This window comes from Lepidochelys kempii, chromosome 1 (assembly GCF_965140265.1).
Source record: "Lepidochelys kempii isolate rLepKem1 chromosome 1, rLepKem1.hap2, whole genome shotgun sequence".
Lineage (NCBI taxonomy): Eukaryota > Metazoa > Chordata > Testudines > Cheloniidae > Lepidochelys > Lepidochelys kempii.
In genome coordinates this window covers 7,582,549-7,600,386 of record NC_133256.1, presented here as the reverse complement: position 1 = coordinate 7,600,386, position 17,838 = coordinate 7,582,549, and the positions used below count along the sequence as shown (strand labels likewise).

The 17,838-nt window shown below is 57.7% G+C and overlaps 1 protein-coding gene across 2 annotated transcripts in view; it reads right to left on the bottom strand.

Annotated features, from left to right (window-relative positions):
* Window positions 1-271: 271 nt before the first annotated feature.
* Window positions 272-17,838, bottom strand: part of INPPL1 (inositol polyphosphate phosphatase like 1) — a 75,320-nt gene continuing 57,753 nt past the window's right edge. Inside the window, exons 19-29 of one of the 2 annotated variants that reach the window (XR_012157509.1) lie at window positions 17,250-17,339; window positions 15,000-15,113; window positions 14,527-14,615; window positions 14,028-14,115; window positions 9,917-10,072; window positions 9,281-9,365; window positions 8,622-8,771; window positions 7,445-8,204; window positions 6,720-6,853; window positions 4,784-4,972; window positions 272-1,004 (exon numbers count right to left, since the gene is read on the bottom strand). Coding sequence is in view for 1 of the 2 variants with exons in the window: in XM_073333644.1 (XP_073189745.1) it covers window positions 4,879-4,972; window positions 6,720-6,853; window positions 7,445-8,204; window positions 8,622-8,771; window positions 9,281-9,365; window positions 9,917-10,072; window positions 14,028-14,115; window positions 14,527-14,615; window positions 15,000-15,113; window positions 17,250-17,339 (1,760 nt within the window). In the remaining variant the exon portion in view is untranslated. Of the gene's footprint in view, window positions 4,973-6,719; window positions 6,854-7,444; window positions 8,205-8,621; window positions 8,772-9,280; window positions 9,366-9,916; window positions 10,073-14,027; window positions 14,116-14,526; window positions 14,616-14,999; window positions 15,114-17,249; window positions 17,340-17,838 lie in introns of both variants that reach the window. The other variant, XM_073333644.1, reaches the window with a different exon arrangement.

Genomic DNA, 17,838 nt, shown 5'->3' with positions numbered 1-17,838 from the left:
TTTGAGCAGGACGTGAGCACTATCGTGTTGTGGGAGCTTTAGAGAGCAGAAGTAGTGAGGCCTTTGGTTTTGCCCACCACCTGCATGCTGGCACTCCCCTCCTACACAGCGCCACGGAAGGGAATTGGGTCAGTACAGCGTCAAAGGGAAGAGCACCACGTACTGACTCACCAGCGTGACTTCTGCTGCAGCTGGGTGGGTCTGACATGGGTCTCCCATCCCAGCAGAGACCCAGCCTGAGACTGAGGCAGGGAGAAAACGCAGGTAGCCGTTTCTAAGCAAACAAGCCCTTTTATTGCTTCAGAACATGAGGCTCCTGGACATAAAAAGTGAACATCTCGCAAAGTCTTCAGATCCTAACACGTAAAATTCTCGTCTCCCGCCTCCCCCGAGAAATAATACTAAGCATGAGAAGAGAGTTTCAAATAACAATTAAATTAAACATTTTTAAAAAAAAAGCTCGTGATTTCAACCACAACAAAAAACACAACACGACGGTAGTTTAGTAGGATTAAAGTCACACCAAATGCCTCGCAAACTAACAAAGAGACAAGGTGGGGCGCAGAGAGCATGCCAGGCCACGCGGGCACCGGCTCCTCCCCGCACCTGATAGCTAAACCGCACTGGAAACCAAACACGTCCTTCATTTCTGTGTGAGAGCCACTTCATCAGCATCGGAGATTCTCCTTGGGATGGGCAAAGGCCCCAGTGATCTAGCAGAGTCCTCCAAGGGTTGGATACGCTGCCCAGTCTCCTGGGGCATGCGTGCTCGCCTGTGTACGGCTCCGGAAAAGCGGATGAGCATCACTGCCTCCATTTTACAGATGGGGAAACTGAGGCACAAAGCAGTGAAACGAGTGGGCCAAAGCGCCGAGGAAGCAAGTCAGCATCAGAGCTGGAACAGAAACCAGGGCTCCCGACTCCTAGCCCCACGTCCACAAACCAGTCACTCAGAACAGCCTCCGAACAAGGTTCCAGTCCATCCTAGCCCAGAGACAGATGTGCTAACACAGGGACAGAAGCAAGCCATGTTTCACTGACACCGAAAGGGGGGTCTACACTGGACCAAATCACAGTGACAATCCCTTTGGTCGGAAAGGGAAATCGGTGAGCAGGGACCTGCCCTCAGCACCAGCCTAAGGGGCTGGCACAGCCAGGGCTGCTCCCCTTGGCAGCTGGTGTCTTTAAATGAGAACTGTGCTTAAAACTGAACTGTGAACCCAGTCACGCTAGCCCTGGATGTGCTCTGGCCTTTCGCCCATCCTTGAGGCTTGATCTCTCCCTGTTCCACTTAGCATATCCCCTGGAATATTCCTGATGGCTAACAGGGAAAGGGGCCTAGAGAAAGTCAAGGAGGGAGGCCACGGCTTTCCTCATCTAGCGACTTAACCTCATCTAGCAACAGCTCCTGGCTGCCACCGCTGCCTCAAGCGGGATTCAAACTCGCCACAAAGAGGGGGGGTTGTATCGATCCCTGCGCCACCCCTGGGCAGCGGGCCTTAGACTGCAGGATCGACCCCATGAGCAGCTGGCTCCAGGGGGGTTAGAGGAGACAGGTGTTAATGTCACATGCTTGCTCAATGCCTTTGGGTCCCCGCTGGGTGGCTGGTCCTGAGATTAGCAGCTTGCCATTGCTACGAGCTAACGGAGACGGGGTTAGCTCCAGTGAGCGAGGGTGGGGCTGGAGGGGCATAGGTTCTCGCCTCACGTGGCCCACGCTGGGGGGTCAATAGAGTTGCCCAGGCCTGACAAAGAGCAGGGGCGAGTGCCCCACTGACTGCATTCCTGCTTGGAACAAGTTAGCCAAGCAGCCGCTGATGCGCTGCGTGTCCAGCAACCAGGCTGACGTGCCCAGCCGCGCGGCGGGCTCCAGTGGCCGGTGAAGGAGGGGAGAAGAATGATGCTCCTCTTCGGGTCTCGGTAGCAAAGGGATCAGGGTAGGGTCTGCCCTAACTCCATCCACCCCAGGGCCTTGCAGACCAACCTCTTCACGGCCACAAGGGGCAGCCCAAGAGCCCAGGTTACTTCTAAAGCAGCAGGCGACGCATAGCAGGGAGGAGGCTGCTGAGAAATGTGGTTACGTCCCAGCAGCCTGTGTGGGCGGTGGTGGGGGGTGAGCTAAGCTAACAAGGGAACAATTTCTACCCATGGCGGTGGAAAGACCCACCCTGGCTCTCTGGTTAACGGGGGCCTATAAACGCTCGGGTGCTGGCCGGGTGCCGGAGCTCCACTGCCCCAAAGGAAACTGGCAGAGCTGGGTTTGGCAAAGGAGCCGCTTATGGTACCGGGAGAGCTACGGCGTCCTTCGCAGTTACAATCTCGAGGCATTTGTGAAATAGCCTCAGTTTCCCTCTCCCCCTAGCCCACAGAGGAGCTGCCGAATAGGGCCTTGGGCACCTTGGCCTCTGAAGGGGGAAAAGAACCCAGGTGTCCGGAGGCCCAGTCCCTGGCGTTAGAACTTTGGTCCTGCCTGGCTTGAAGGGAAGCGGCTGGGGTCACTGACTCGCTTTGGATTTGCTCAGCAGCAGGCGAGGATGCTGCAGACACAGGCCAGCGCTGCACCCAGGTTGTGATTTCAAACCAATCCCATTGAACTGGAGCAAAACCCCGTGCATGTGCTCTTAAGCCGATGGCAGCCCCGTTTCTATTCATTTCGCTTAATTCAGGAAGGAGTCAAAGATAACCTACATGGATATAAACCAAGTTTAATTTGGATTAAGGGCGCGGACACTGGGTTTCGCTCTAGTTCAACTAAACCGGTTTGAAATCAGACTTTCAGTTAAACGGGTGCAACTTTGGTGTAGCCAGTCTCAGCTGCCGCTTTCTCCTGCTCTCTGCTGGCAGCTCAGACTGGTGGGTGAAGACTCGAGGGCAGTGGAAGGACTTGCTCTGCAGACAGCAGCACGTGGGGCAAGGCTGTAGCTCTCTGCCCCAATGTCCCACCACGAACGCGGTGCAGGCAGGCAGCGAGAACGCAAACTCGGGGCTTGTCCTCGCTGCAGAGGGACCTCCCGTTGTAACTCGGGTGCTGCCCCTCGCTTGAGTCCCACCCCCACACCAAGCCCCTTGGCTGGCACATGGGCTGGCCTGCCAGGGCTACAAGCTACAGCGCGACTCAGCTGACCCCTCCGTAGGGTGGACGCAGCCACGCGCCACCCTCCGGAGTGGGGCAGTCCTCCGACAGTTCCCCCTGTGGGCCCAGAAAGGACAGGCGGGTTCTCCCACGCTTCCCTGGGAAAGAACCCCTAGCTCACTGCAGCGCTAAGGCCCTGCCCCCCTAGATGTCTCCGACCCAAGGGGGGAATAAGGTGCTGGGTACAAACACTGCCCCCTGCTCTCATGACCAGCGGGCACAGATGAAGGCAGGATCCTTGGGTCCCCATGCCCAGGGAGGAGCAGCTAGAAGATAAGGCAGCAGAAGGCAGTGCATGGAGCCTGGCTGGACGTCTGCTGGGCAGGGCTGAGCCGGCAGGAAGGATACCAGGGAAAATTGGCCAGCGGGGGGTGCACTAGCCTGGGCCGGGGGTGACCTGGGTTCAATTCCTGCTCCGCCAGACTTCCCCTGTGACCTTGGGCGCGGCCCGTAGGCCCTGTCTACACTGGGCGTGCTTTTGTGGGATACTAAAGGCAACTACGTCACAGCCGGAGAGGAGATGAGATAATGGGGCCCAGAGGAGGACGGAGGACTCAGGAGTGGGTGGAGGGACCATTGCCCCCCCCCCATGGGCTCCCACAGTCAATGAGAAGGGCTGAGATGGTCTTTACTCCCCAGCTGACCCTAGGGACCCCCCTCCTCACTCCAATTCTTCGCTGGGGCAGAGGCACTTAGTGGAGAGACCGTTTCAGACGTAGACAGCCCTCCCTGGCCAACCAGGAAGGGGGGGTGGGGTGGCTGTTTTATCAGGAGCCCAATGGGGAAAGAAGCAACATCTAGATCCAGCGCACTGGCAGGGAATTCCTCCTTGGCTCTGGGCCAAGCTTCCCAGGTTAATTCCAGCCTCTGACCCTAGTCAACGCCCATCACCAATTTCCCACCCTCCGGGCGGTTGCAACCTCGCCCCCCCAGTAGATTGCTCCAGTCCCTTGCTCAGCCTGGTTGCTCATCTCCGCTCCCTGGTGACCTGAGCGCTGTAACCCAGCGGCACCTGTGCCCGGGGAAGGGGGAGAGGCCCTGCCCGGCGTTGCCCACTGCATTGCCCCCACCATGGGATGCAGGGGTGCAGGAAAGGGCCTGGCTCGGCTGAAGGGGAACGTCCGTGCAAAGGAGGAGGAGAGGCATAAACCAGAGCAAGCCCAGGCTGCCTGGCATTGAAACAAGACAAACCTTCTTCCCTTAGTTCAATAAATACGCAATAACTTAGGCAGCAGAGCGCCCTGCTCCCAGGGCTTCTGCCGTGAGGCCTAGCCCACTTCCATCCCCCAGCTATGGGATGGCCCCCGCTCAGCCCACGTGCGGCTCTCCGCCTTCCTCCCACCCATCGCCCCCTTGCTCTGGGTTGGCTCAGCCCCGCTTCCTCCAGGAAGCCATGGGAGGCGAGGACAGGTAGGATCTGGGTCGCCGTGAGGCAGCTCCTCTGCACTCCACGCCCACAGCTCCATCTCTGGGGTGCCCCCCCTGCAGACGCAGCATCAAGCCAGTGTCCCCCGGAGCTGCTGCGGCAGGGAGGCTGGAGCGCTGCCCCGGCCCCCCATGGGGATGCAGCCCGTGGCTGCCTCGAGTCCCCTCCCTCCCCGCCAGGGGGAAGGGGGGTGCAGGCATAGTGAAAGCCCCCGAGATCCCTACGTGGGAGGAGGCAGGAGTGGGCCGGGGGACGTGAACAGGAGCCAGCGCAGAGCGGCACGCCCAGGGCACGGTGGTGTGGGAGGCGCAGATTCCCGCTACTTCCTGAGCTTCTGCAGGTTCTCCAGCAGGAGGCGCTTGTGGTTGGGATCCAGCACCCCAGCCTCCTCCAGGTCCTCGTCCGTGATGTCACTGGAAGGGGGGAGAGGACAGGAGCTCAGCAGCCAGCCCCCACCCTGCGTCCCTGGAGAGCAGGTGACTAAATAGCCCCCCTCTGATTGGAAAAGCACAGACACCAGTTAATCCTCGCAGCACCCCTCCGCCCCCAGCCACAGGCAGGGGATATTATTTACCCACATGAGTCAGTGGCAGAGCCCCAAATGGAACCCAGGCGTCCTGGTGCACGGTCCCCAGCTCTAACCACGAGGAAACACTTCTCTGACTTCTCATCTCACCAAGGAGACTCAGGCATGGGTGAGATCCCCCTCGGTACATGCTTCTCAGGTGCCCGGAGAAAGCAGTGTTTGCCAACAGGGACCCCTGCCTGGGACCAGTGACGCTTCCCTGCCAGGAAGGCTGGCGGCGCCTACCCGGGGCCCTTCCCGGCAGAGACCTGCGCCGTGGGCAGAGATCGCACCGTCATCCCAATACGGCAGCCCAGGAGCGGGCGTCAGGCGGCCGGAGCCATGCACCAACGCTGTGCCACGTGGCAGGTAACCGGGTGTCTCGACAAGAGGCGCCTTGCACTACATGCCTGCTCGAGAGGACAGAGCCCCTGTTGCGGGCCACACAGACTAGTGCCCCTCTCAGCTGATCCCGCTCTGGGAGCAGGGCCCGGGTTCTCCAGGGCAGCGGCGCCCCCTAGCGACACAAAGGCCCAACTTCCACCCCGTGCTCCCCAACCCGCCAGCATGCTGGGATGGAGAGCGAGGGCCCTGGAGAACCAGGATGCTGTGCTGGACTCGGAAAGGATGTTGGCATGCCAGGTCCGTGGAACGGGCCGGGCCCCCAGCAGCTGGCATTTGCTAAGATCCTGGGCAACCGGGAGACATCTCTGCTCATCCGTTCTCCTCCTTGTACGCTCCCCACCCCACCCCGCTCCTCTCCCCATTCATCACACTGCTCCTTACTGCCTCTGCCCCCGCCAACCGGGCAGAGGTAGCTTGTTCAATCCCCCCCGCCCCCAAGCACGGGCGTCGCTCTCCGTGGCAGGACGGGGCGATCTCATCAGCGAGGCAGCAACCTAGGTCACCGCTGGCTGTCCCATCACAGACGCCGATGGCTCCCCACCTCAGTGTCTTGCCCCTTCCTGCTCCTTAAATTTCCCGCTCCCACGGATTATCTCGAGGGCCCAACCAAATTCACAGCTGTGTAAAAAACGTCACGGACCGCGAAATCAGATCTCCCCCATAAAATTGAGCTATTGGAGGGGAGGGAGAGGGGCAGGGGCAGGGCTTCCCGTGAATTGGGCTCCAACTGCTAGTCCCGGGCCGGGACATGGCCGCTCTTGGTGGGAGATCAGACCAACCTCCGGGTACCTCCTCCGGCTGCAGGAAGCTCTGGGGCTGCGCAGAATGAGAGGGCAATCCCGTGACCCCCCTACAACAGCTTTGTGACCCCCCACCCACGACCTCCTTTTGGGTCAGGACTCCCACAGTTACAACACCCTGAAATTTCAGATGTAAACCTCTGAAAACGTGAAATTTAACTTTTTAAAACCCTCTGGCTGTGAAATTAACCAACATGGACCCTGAGTTTGGTAGGGCCCCAGCTATCTCCATCCCCGCCTCCTAGGATGGACCCATCTCGCCAGCCTCTCTAGGCCCCGTTGGATTCATGCCCCTGCCCCCAGCTTGGGCTCACCGCTCCTGCCAAGCCAACGTCCCCCTGAGCAGGGTGGTCACGCGCGCCGGGGCCTGATCCGGCCAGGTCCCCTCACCTGAGGAACTCCAGGTCGTCCCAGCCATTGTGGATCAGCCCCTCCTCGTACCTCTCCAGCCCGAGGGCCAGGAGCCATTCGCCCACGCTGCACTCGCTCAGGCTGGAGCTGCTCCTCCCTCCCTGGCCCAGCGCCTGTGCAGAGCAGATTAGCACAGTACATCAGGCACCCCGGGGGTCCAGCTGCCCCCCCACCCCTCCCCGGGACCCTCCTGCATGCACACGCCGAGCAAGGGGGCTCGTGCAACGGCTTTGGTGCCTCCTCCGTGCACGGGGAAATCCGATTAACCCAGGGCCTGGCTCCAGCACCTCCCATCCCAGGACCCCAGTCACTTTGGACTGATGAATTCATGCCCCCGGGGGGTTGGGCAGTATCCGCAGGCCCATTGTCCAGATGGGAAAACCGAGGCACAGAGCAGGCCAGTGAGCTGCCCGTGGCCGTACAGTGAGTCAGTGGCAGAGCTGGGAGGAGAACTCCATTCCCCTGACTCCAGGTGGCAGGACCAGGTAGGAGGCTGGGGCTCTGCTGGGGGCAGGGGACATCGATTCCAGGGCGGCTGAGAACCCTCAGCCTTCAGCCATTTCAACCTGGGGCCTCTTAGCCAGAGCGGCTTGGCTGAGCCTGCCCCCGTGTGCACGGGGCAGAGGGACATTGCTGAGGGACCCCAGAGGAAGGGCGCTGTGACCCCTGATCTCATAGAGCCTCTGACAAGCTCCTGCAGGTACCTCTTCAGCCAGGTCCTCCTCGATGCTCTCCCTGATGGAACGGGGTGGGAACGTGATAGGCCGGCTGTAGTCGGGGTGCATGCACCTGGGGGGCAGGTCCAGCCGCCCTTTGCTGAGCAGATGTGGGGCCGGCCGGCCCTGCTGCTCCCGCCCCAGGCCGCTGCCCCCTTTGCTGCCCGGATAATCCACCTCACTCAGGGTCTTGGCCATCTGCAGCACCGAGCAGGAGCGATCGTCCAGGAGGCCTCCCTGGGCCTGGGGGGCATTGGGGGGCTCCATCAGGAAGCCAGGTCCAGGGGAGGGGGGAGGCCTGGGGTGTAGCTTGGGTGGGGCCAGCTTGGACTCCAAGGGATCGCTGAAGGCCACAGCAGCCCATGGCTTGGCGGTGCAGGGCTCCTCCCGGCCAGCTGCCCCACCCAGGTCCTTGGCGCTGGCGTAGAGAGGGTTTTCAGCCACCTCGAACTCCATGGCCTTGGGCAGCGGCGGAGGCGGGAAGTCGGGGGGTGGCAGGTTGAGGGTGCCCGTGTCCTCGTCCGAGGAGCTCTCCTCGCCCCGGCCCGGGAGCGGCTGTCGGCGCCACTCCGGCTGCACGGGCACCGTGATCTGTACTTTGTTCTTGGGGGCCGGCCCCTTGGAGGGAGTGGGGGGATCCGCGGCCAGCAGCTGGTGCGGGACCCCCTCCAGCACGTAGTAGGCCGGGTTATTGAAGCTGTTCTTCATGGGGCCGCCGTCGGGCTCCGAGGCCGAGTCCTGCTTGGACCTGAGGGCAGAGAATGGGTCAGTCACCTGGGGGCACACGCCAAGGGGCAGGGAAGAGGAGAGGCTGGCCTGCGGGCGGGCATTGCAGGGGATCGTCTGCCTTGTCTATACAGACCGCAGGCTCTTTGGGGCAGGGACTGTCTCTCGCTATGGGGCACGTACAGTGCTCAGGGCCCCTCTCAGCTGTACTCCTTGCTTTGGAGGACTCCTCTACCCCAGGCATCTCCCCCCAACGGGAAGGTCCCCGGCAGCCGCTTGAGACGTCACCACCAAGGCACGTAGGCCCCCAACACTGGGGGTCCCCGGCCGTTCTCCCTAGGGGGAACGTCCTGCCAGCTCTCCGGTGAGAGGCTCCGTTGTTCTAGCTAGCTCACGGTGGTACCAAGGGGGCTGGGGGCCCAGCTTGCCCCGCACTGACCTGGCCTGAGAGGTCTCCTCCTTGGAGGTGCCGCGGAGTGGGGCTGGCAGACGCCCAGCAGTCAGGGCGCTGGGTTTCTCTGGCTCGTCAGACAGCTTCCCGAGGGGGCAGGCTGCCGTCTCCCCTGGCAGGAGCTTCCGTCCGGCGGATCTAGCAGAGAGGGGGAGACTATTTGCCGATGGAGGCAGGGCCCGTCCATACCCTCCCAGCTGGAAGCTCACCGGTTCTCCGCAGGGCTCCCACTATCATCCCCCTCTCCCCCTCCCGGGGACACCAGGAAAGTGAGGCCGAAGCGCCTGTGTCATTCCCCTGCTGCCCCTTCACCCCAAACCTTCCAGCCCCCGACAACCCTGTCTGCTCCTGGGAAGCTTCTTCAGCCAGGGCCCTGCCCCAAAAGCCACCCGCCACCCCGGCAGGGTGGACCCTGCGCTGCTCGCTGATCTCCCCTGACGCCAGGCCAGGATCCTCCTGCCAGGGGGAGACCAGGCCAGTGCAGAGGGTCACTGACCATCCCCATGAGTGACAGGGCTGACCGGACAGACACGCCCCCGGGGCATCCCTCCCCCCGGGCGGAGAGCGCCCCCTGCCTTCCCCCCCCGGGCCCTGCTTCTTCCCAGAGTGTCATTGCCACAGCGTGTCCGCCCCCAGCCCATCCTTACTTGGCGTGCTCCTGGCTGGCCCGGGAGACCGGCGGCAGCTTCCCCTTGGCAGCTCCGGTTTCGTCCTTGTCGATGCTGATCCACTCTGCGGGCGGGAGACACGCACCCGCTCAGCGGCCAAGCACCCCCCCCCGGCTTAGCTCACTCAGCGCCTCGCCCGGGGCTGCTCCCTGGCTGGCTCGATGCAGTCCCAGGCCACGAGGATCCTGCCCCCGCCCCTTGGAGGGCTCCTTCTACCCACCTGGCACCATCTCGCTGGCTCCCCAGCTCTGGGGCTGGGTGGGAAACTCAGCCCCCAGATCCCTTGTCTCTCGGGCACCTCCAGCGGTGGAGAGATGGAGCCACCCCCAGCCACTCACTAGATGGCACCACCTTCCCCCCGGCTGCTAGCCTGGCCTGGCTTCAAACCCTGAGCCACGCAATAGCAGCGGCCCGGCTCTGGCCTGCCTCTCTGCTTAACTGGAAAACATCCAGCTTCTTCTAGGCAAATCCCCCCCCGCCTGCTGGCTAATGGCTCCATCGGACCATGCAATCAGCTGCGGCAGCCGGGCCGCGTTCCCACAGGGTGTAACCTCTGGATGCCTGGCAGGCAGCCCCTGAAAGGCAGAATAGTCCCCCCCCGCCCCACCCACTCACCGTAGAGCCGCTCCCGGGTGCCCATCCGCTCGGCCGGGACCCGGACCTTCATGGAACCCCGGATGTTGCCCGTCTCCTCCCCGCGGTGGGACAGGTAGGTGAGGAACTGCTGGGCAGTGCTGCCGATCATGGACTTCAGGGCGATCACGCACTCGCCTGGAGGACGGGCAGGAGAAGAGGCGTCGGCGGGACAGCCAGAAGGCAGGCACCAGTCAAGGTCAACAGGGTGGGGGAGAGAGGTGCCCATGGCAGTGCCCTACCCTCCCCTCCATCCCCAGCAACGTGACCCCAAAGGAGCATGGTGTGGGGGGGAGAAGACACTGCAGAGACAGCACTACGGATCAGAGACGGGGGTGGGACTCCCACAGGCGAGAGCAGCTCCGCGATTGCACTCAGGAGCCGAGCCCCTGGAGCGAGAGGGAGGTAGGTGGAGCCTGGAATGGGACGCTAGAGACCTGGGTTCAATTCCTAGCTCTGGAACACACTCCCTGGCTGACCCTGGGCAAGTCACTTAATAGCTCAGCTTCCACCTGGGAAAGGAACATGACGTTTCCCTACTGCCAAGGGGCCGTGTGAGGCTCCATGGGGAGGGGGGCTCAGATGCCGCAGTGAGGAGAGGGACAGAGACAGGAGGTGTTGCATTATATACCAAGAATATCTACACTTGTTCTGAGGCCCAGAAGGAGGTGGGAGACAGACCAGAGAGTCTCTGGGTAAAAATAAAAGGAGGGAAGGAGAATAGGGGTGACATCATGGCAGACCACCAAAGGAGGAGGTGTTTCTACTACAAATAACAGAGCTATCCAGAACGCAAGCCTTGGTAACAAGGGGGGGACTTTAACTGTGCAGACATCTGATGGAAAAGGCAACACGCAAACCTTTCAGCAAGTTCTCGGACTGTAGTGGGGATGATTCGTTTCAGAAAGAGGAGGAAGTAATCGGGGGGAAGCCATTTTAGACTTCATTCTGAAAGACGTAGGCGTAGGGAGGAGGGTTTTAGGTTTATTAGGAACTGGTGGAGCCTTTTGGGAAAGGAGGAGCTTTCACAGAAAGGACGGGCTGCACAAAATGGAACTAGATTGCTGGGTGTGTAAACTTGAAAAGGTTGTAGAGGAGTTTTTAAGCTAAGTGCTGAGGGAAAGCCAACAGGTGAATCACAAAATCATAGAATATCAGGGTTGGAAGGGACCTCAGGAGGTCATCTAGTCCAACCCCCTGCTCGAAGCAGGACCAATCCCCAATCAAATCATCCCAGCCAGGGCTTTGTCAAGCCTGACCTTAAAAACCTCTAAGGAAGGAGATTCTACCACCTCCCTAGGTAACACATTCCAGTGCTTCACCACCCTCCTAGTGAAATAGTGTTTCCTAATATCCAACCTAAACCTCCCCCACTGCAACTTGAGACCATTGCTCCTTCTTCTGTCAAGACCATTACAGGTGCTGAGCACACGGTTCAGGACAGAGACATCCCTTAGGGGAGGATCTGTTAGCGGGGATTTTCTCTATCCTCATAAAGAGGAGAGGATCGAAGTTGATAAAGTACAGGTAGGACCTGAAGAGAAACAATCAAACAAAAAAGAGTCCCATTCAGTTTCATCACATGAAGGCAGAGAGCTAAACATTGAGAAATGTTGTAAGAGCTTGTCTACAAATGCAAGAAGTCTCAGTACTAAGATGGGTGAACTCGAGTGGGTGGTATTAAATGAGGATGTGGATAAGAACATAAGAATGGCCCTACTGGGTCAGACCTAAGGTCTGTTATGGACCCTGTTAGGGTCTTGGCCTTCACAACATCCTCGGGCAAGGAATTCCACAGGTTGCCTGTGCATTGTGTAAAGAAATACTTCCTTTTGTTTGTTTTAAACCTGCTGCCTATTAATTTCATTTGGTGACCCCTGGTTCTTGTGTTATGAGAAGTAGTAAACAACACTTCCTTATCTACTTTCTCTGCACCAGTCATGACTTTATAGACCTCAATCATATCCCCCCTTAGCCGTCTCTTTTCCAAGCTGAAAAGTCCCAGTCTTATTAATCTCTCCTCATATGGAAGCCGTTCCATAGTCCTCAGCATTTTTATTGCCCTTTTCTGAACCTTTTCCAATTCCAATTTTGATGTAACAGGCATCACAGAAACTTGGTGGAATGAGGATAAGCAACGGGACACGGCGATACCAGGGTACAAAAGATATCGAAACAACAGAGTAGGTCATGTTGGTGGGGGAGTGGCAATAATACACATATGTTTTCAATAAGTTTTCTTTCCCACATAGCGCCACTCCCCCACCAGCCCTGCTCTTGCCAGATTCTGTGAGCAGGGCCTGCCTCATACCAGGCCTCTGGTACAAGGGCTCATATCTCAAGCTGACTTCCTACTACATTAGCTAATGTGACGCCAATTTTTCAAAAAGCCTCCAGAGGTGACCCTGGCTGGTAAGTCTAACTTCAGTACCAAGCAAACTGGTTGAAATTATAGTAAAGAACAGAATGATCAGATATGTAGATGAACATCATTTGCTGGGGAAGAGTCAATATGGCTTTTGTAAAGGGAAATCACGCCTCACCAATCTACTAGAATTCTTTGAGGGGGTCAACAAGCATGGGGACAAGGGTGATCCAGAGGATACGGTGTACTTGGACTTTCAGAAAGCCTTTAACAAGGTTCTTCAGGAAAGGGTCTTAAGCAAAGTAGGGAGTCACGGGATAAGAGGGAAGGTCCTCTCATGGATCAGTAACTGGTTAAAAGACAGAAACAAAGTGTAGGAATAAATGGTCAGTTTTCAGAAGAGAGAAAGGTAAATAACGGGGTCCCCCAGGAGTCTGCACTGGGACCAGTCCTTTCAACATATTCATAAATTATCTGGAAAAAGGGGTAAGCAGTGAGATGGCAAAATTTGCAGATACAAAACTACTCAAGATAGTTAAGTCCCAGGCAGATTGAGAAGAGCTACAAAAGGATCTCACAAAACTGGGTGACTGGGCAACAAAATGGCAGATGAAATTCCATGTTGACAAATGCAAAGTAATGCACATTGGAAAACACAATCCCAACTATACATACATAACGATGGGGTCTAAATTAGCTGTTACCACTCAAGAAAGAGATCTTGGAATCACTGTTGAGAGTTCTCTGCAAACATCCACTCAATGTGCAGCGGCCACCAAAAAAGCGAACAGAATGCTGGGAATCATTAAGAAAGGGATCGATAATAAGACAGAAAATATCGTGTTCCCTCTAGATAAATCCATGGTACGCCCACACCTTGAATACTGCATGCAGATGTGGTCACCCCATCTCAAAAAAGATATATTGGAATTGGAAAAGGTTCAAAAAAGGACAACACAAATGATGAGGAGTATGGAACGGCTGCCATAGGAGGAGAGATTAATAAAACTGGGACTTTTGAGCTTGGAAAAGAGACGACTAAGGGGGGATATGATAGAGGTCTATAAAACCATGACGGGCATGGAGAAAGTGAATAAGAAAGTGTTATTTACTCCTCACAACACACGAACTAGGGGGTCACCTGATGAAATTAATCAGCAGCAGGTTTAAAACAAACAAAAGGAAGTATTTCTTCACACAACGCACAGTCAACCTTTGGAACTCCTTGCCAGAGGATGTTGTGAAGGCTAAGACTATAACAGGGTTCAAAAAAGAACTAGATAAGTTCATGGAGGATAGATCCATCAATGGCTATTAGCCAGGATGGGCAGGGATGGTGTCCCTAGCCTCTGTTTGCCAGAAGCTGGCAATGAGTGATAGGGAAAGGATCACTTGATGATTACCTGTTCTGTTCATTCCCTCTGGGGCACCGGGCACTGTCGGAAGACAGGATACTGGCCTAGATGCACCTTTGGTCTGACCCAGTTTGGCCGTTTTTATGTTTCTAAGTTATAGCCCACAGGAATCGGCGACAGAGCTGGGAACAGACCTCACCTAGGGCAGCCAGGACTAGAACCCTGGGCCTACAGCACCAAAACCCAGGACTCCTCCCTTTGAGCCAAAGGAGAATGCCAGGCGCTATAGCAGATCCCTCCCTTAGCCACTCTGTGGCTCGGCCACTGGAGGGCGATGTTACTCCCAGGCCACACTCCCCCTCCTGCTCCTTACCGTAGGATTCGTAGCCATCAACGGACTTGACCGTGAGCAGCAGGTGCTGGTCCTGGAGATACTCGATCTCGGACAGAATCGGTTTCAGCTGCAGCCAGGGAGAATCCATGGAGAATGGACATTTACTCAGCACAAGGAGGCCAACACGCTGCATGTAGCAGCTACAGGGCACAGCGGAGCAAGGTGCAGTAATACAGGGATCCCGCTCCCCCTGCCAATCGAACCGACCACCCGCATTCTCCCACCCGGACAGAGAGCCGGTGTGCTCTAATGCATAGAGCACTGGCTTGAGAGAGCTGTGTCCTATTCCCGGCCCCGCCACTGGTCTGCTGGGTGACCCTGGGCAAGTCACACCCCGATCTGTGCCTCGGTTTCCCCATAATGATACTGACCCGCTTTGTAAAGATTATGGGATTGTTACTACCAATAACAAGGTGGTGTCTCCTCTGCACAGAGGGGGTGGCAGGGTGATTGGCTGGGGGAGGGGAGGAGTTCTCACCGTGGGCAGCTGCCTCGAGGACCACTGAACCTTCAGGAAGTTGATGTTGTCACTGCTCTGCATGTCATTCTCGAAGCTCTTCTTGAACTCTGGGGGAGAGGAAGTGGCAGGCTCGGGTTAGGCACACACTCCCCCGGCCTTCAGACACAGTGGAGCAGTCCCATGGTACGCCTCTCACCCTGCCCCCATCTAGCCAGAATGGAACTGTCCTAGGACTAAATTGACCCCATGTGGGGACAGACACACCCCCAACCCCAGCACTCCGCAGGCCTCTGTTGCTTGAGCTAAAGGAGAATCTCCACTAGCACAAGGAGAATTAGGGCTTTTACATCCTCTGCTGGTTGCAGCCGCTGGCGGGCCATGGGCTCACACACAGCAGATGGTGGAGAGGCTTCCGTCTACACTAGCCAGTGGGCTACACGGTATGTGTGAACCAGGCGAGTGGGGGGAGGGAGGGGGTGTCAGGCATGCACCTTCCAGGCAGGTGGAGTAGAACTCGATAAAGAACTTGGTCCTGCTGGCCGTCTTCACGATAGCTTCAATGTTCTCAAACTCAATGTAGGCCTGGTCTGAGGCCTTGGAGAGCCCTGGGAGCAGAGAATAATCAGAGTAGAACACCTCACCCGGCTAGCTCTTACCTAGCACCTCTCATCCCTAGATCTCCAAGCGCTGTACAAAGTAGGTCAGGGTCATTATTCCCATTTTACACAGGGGGAAACTGAGGCACGGGGAGGGAAAGTGACTTGCCCAAGGTCACCCAGCAAGCCAGTGGCAGAGCTGGGGACAAATCCAAGGTCTGCTGAGTCCCGATCCAGTGTTCCAGCCACGAGGCCAGACTGTGGAGAGGGTTATGGCTGCCCCAAGAAGACAGGACCCACAGGTTCATATGAGGGACAAGGAAGACACCCCCAGCTCAGTTTTTATCACAGCTGGTATCAAGCCTGGAGAGCTACCAGGTCTGCTGGGCCCCAAGCAAGTTCATCTCCCTTCTGGGTTGGGTGATGGAGCCAAGTGTGCCCCAGAACTGACACAGGGCACAGCCGAGGGGACGACAGGAGAGCAGGGCTAACAGGAGGCACGGACCTAGGGTGGCATTGCCTTCTCCTGGGGCAGTGAGACGGGATCATGCGGGGGTCCAGCAATCCTGAGGTGGTGACGTCTGGGGCTGGTGAGGTATGCAGTGTGGTGGGGAAGGAGATTAAAGATCATCTAGGTATGGCCCCAAAATAACAGCCATACTTTGCCTCGGTTTTCAGTAACAAGGATCAGAGCGTGTGGACGAAAGCAGGATGGCTGATGGAAATGAGTGTCTAGAAATGGTAATTACCACGGCCGAGGCGGAAGAAAAACTTAACAAGCTTCATGCACTCGAATCAGGCCGGGGGGACCGTATTGTTTCCATCCCAGGATCCTGAAAGCACTGGCATATGAGGTTGCTAGGCCGCTGGAAGGGGTTTTTAATGCATCTAGCTATTTGGCGTAGCGCCGTATGAATGGAGAATAGCTAACGTCCCTGGATGTGAGAAAGGGGAAAAAAGTGACCCGGGCAGTTACAGACCTTGTTAGTCAGACCGCAGCAGACGTTAGAACGAATTGTGAAGGAAAGAATAATGAAATTCAGAGAGGTAATTGGCAAAGGAGACGTAATGCAATGTGAGTTTACCAACGGTAGATCGTGCCAGACATGGTGTCTCTAGGAAATGGTTAGGGATCAGTTCAAGACTCATCAGGTGGGTAAGGAACTGGCTAAAGGGAGGAGACAGCGGGTTGCGCTGAAAGGTGATTACTGGACAGGAGGGAGGTTCCTAGCGGAGTTCCCCAAGGATCAGCCTTGGGACCAATCTCATTCACTGTGTTTCTTAATGACCTGGACACAAAAAGCAGGAGCGGGCTAACGAAATGTGCTGACGACCCAAAGTTAGAAGGAAGCTTCAGTCCAGAGGCGAACTGGAACACAGGAGGACCTGATGACCCTGAAGGCTGGAGGGACAGAACGGGGATGAAATTCAGCAGTCCAAAGTTCACGGTCAGGCACTTGGGGTTGAGTAAGAAGGGGAATCAGATTGCTCTGTGAACACACCAGGGGGTGAGCACCAAGCAGGGAAATGAGCTTTGGAAGCTACAGGACAGTGCTGGCACAAGAACAAATGGAAACTAGCCATGAACAAATTCAGGCAGGAAATTAACCATCAATAGGAGTTGTGGGGGCAAACAACTGAGTTAATTTTAAGAGAGAGCTGGACAAATGGGCGAGTGGGAACTGCATGACGGGATTGCTTGTGGCGGCAGGGCAGGGCTCGGCAGCCCTGGGGCTCGCTTCCGGTCTATGGCTTACCTTCCCAAAGCTCATGCTTCAGGGTTTCAGGATTTCCCCCTCCCCCAGTGTGTTCTGGGAGGGGTTTTTATCTCCTTCCTCTGAGGCAGGAGGGATGGTCACGGCTGGAGAGGGGACACAGGATGGGGCTCTGAGGTGGCCCCGAGCGCTGTCTCTCTCGGCTGCGGGGTTAGCGTGCAGGTCGGTGGCCTGCAGTAGACAGGCAGTCACACCGGATGCTCTAGCAGTCCCTTCCGGATTTAAATGCTACAACTCTGCGACATCCGTGTCCCCACGGAGGCTCAGTGACAAGTCAGGGCCAGGGGCAGGCGGAGAGCAGCTTGGCCATTGCTAGCCGGTGGCCACCCAGCCCAGCGCAGGGCAGGCACACGCCTGCCTTCCCCCGTACCTTTCTTGGAGACAAACTGGGATGTCACTCCGACTTCGAAGGCTCCGAAGACAGGGGAGTGGTCGCTGGTCGTGATGTCGTCGGTGCATCCTACCAACAAGCAGGCTCCACTGGTGAGCTAGCCAAGGCGCCCGGGGCCGGGAGCGGGCTCAGCAGGGGCAGGGAGCCCGACTGGCAGCTGATCAGGCCCGAGGGGAAGGCATGGCCCTCTCTAGGGGTGGAGTGCCCCAGACCCAGGGGTGGAGTGCCCCAGTGCTCACTGGCGGGGCAGCTGAGAAGCTGGGCACCGCTGGAGCCCCCTTGCCCGGCCCTTTGCTGGGCGTCCGTACGCACCTCGGAAACATCGCCGGGGAGAGAACTACGTTTCCCTCATGCCAGAATTCAGTGGGGAATTCTGATAGCCCAGGGGGCCAGCCCTCTCTGCCCACCTGCCGTCCCAGTTCCCCTCGCTGCCCTGCCAACGTGCCCACCCCAGGCTCCCCACCGCCTCTTCAGCCCTTGGCCCCCCCGCTGCCGCTGCTTACAAGGGAGGGGGGGCGCTCGGCTAACAGTGATGAGACCCTTGTCCTGGGAACAGAGCCCGCCTCCC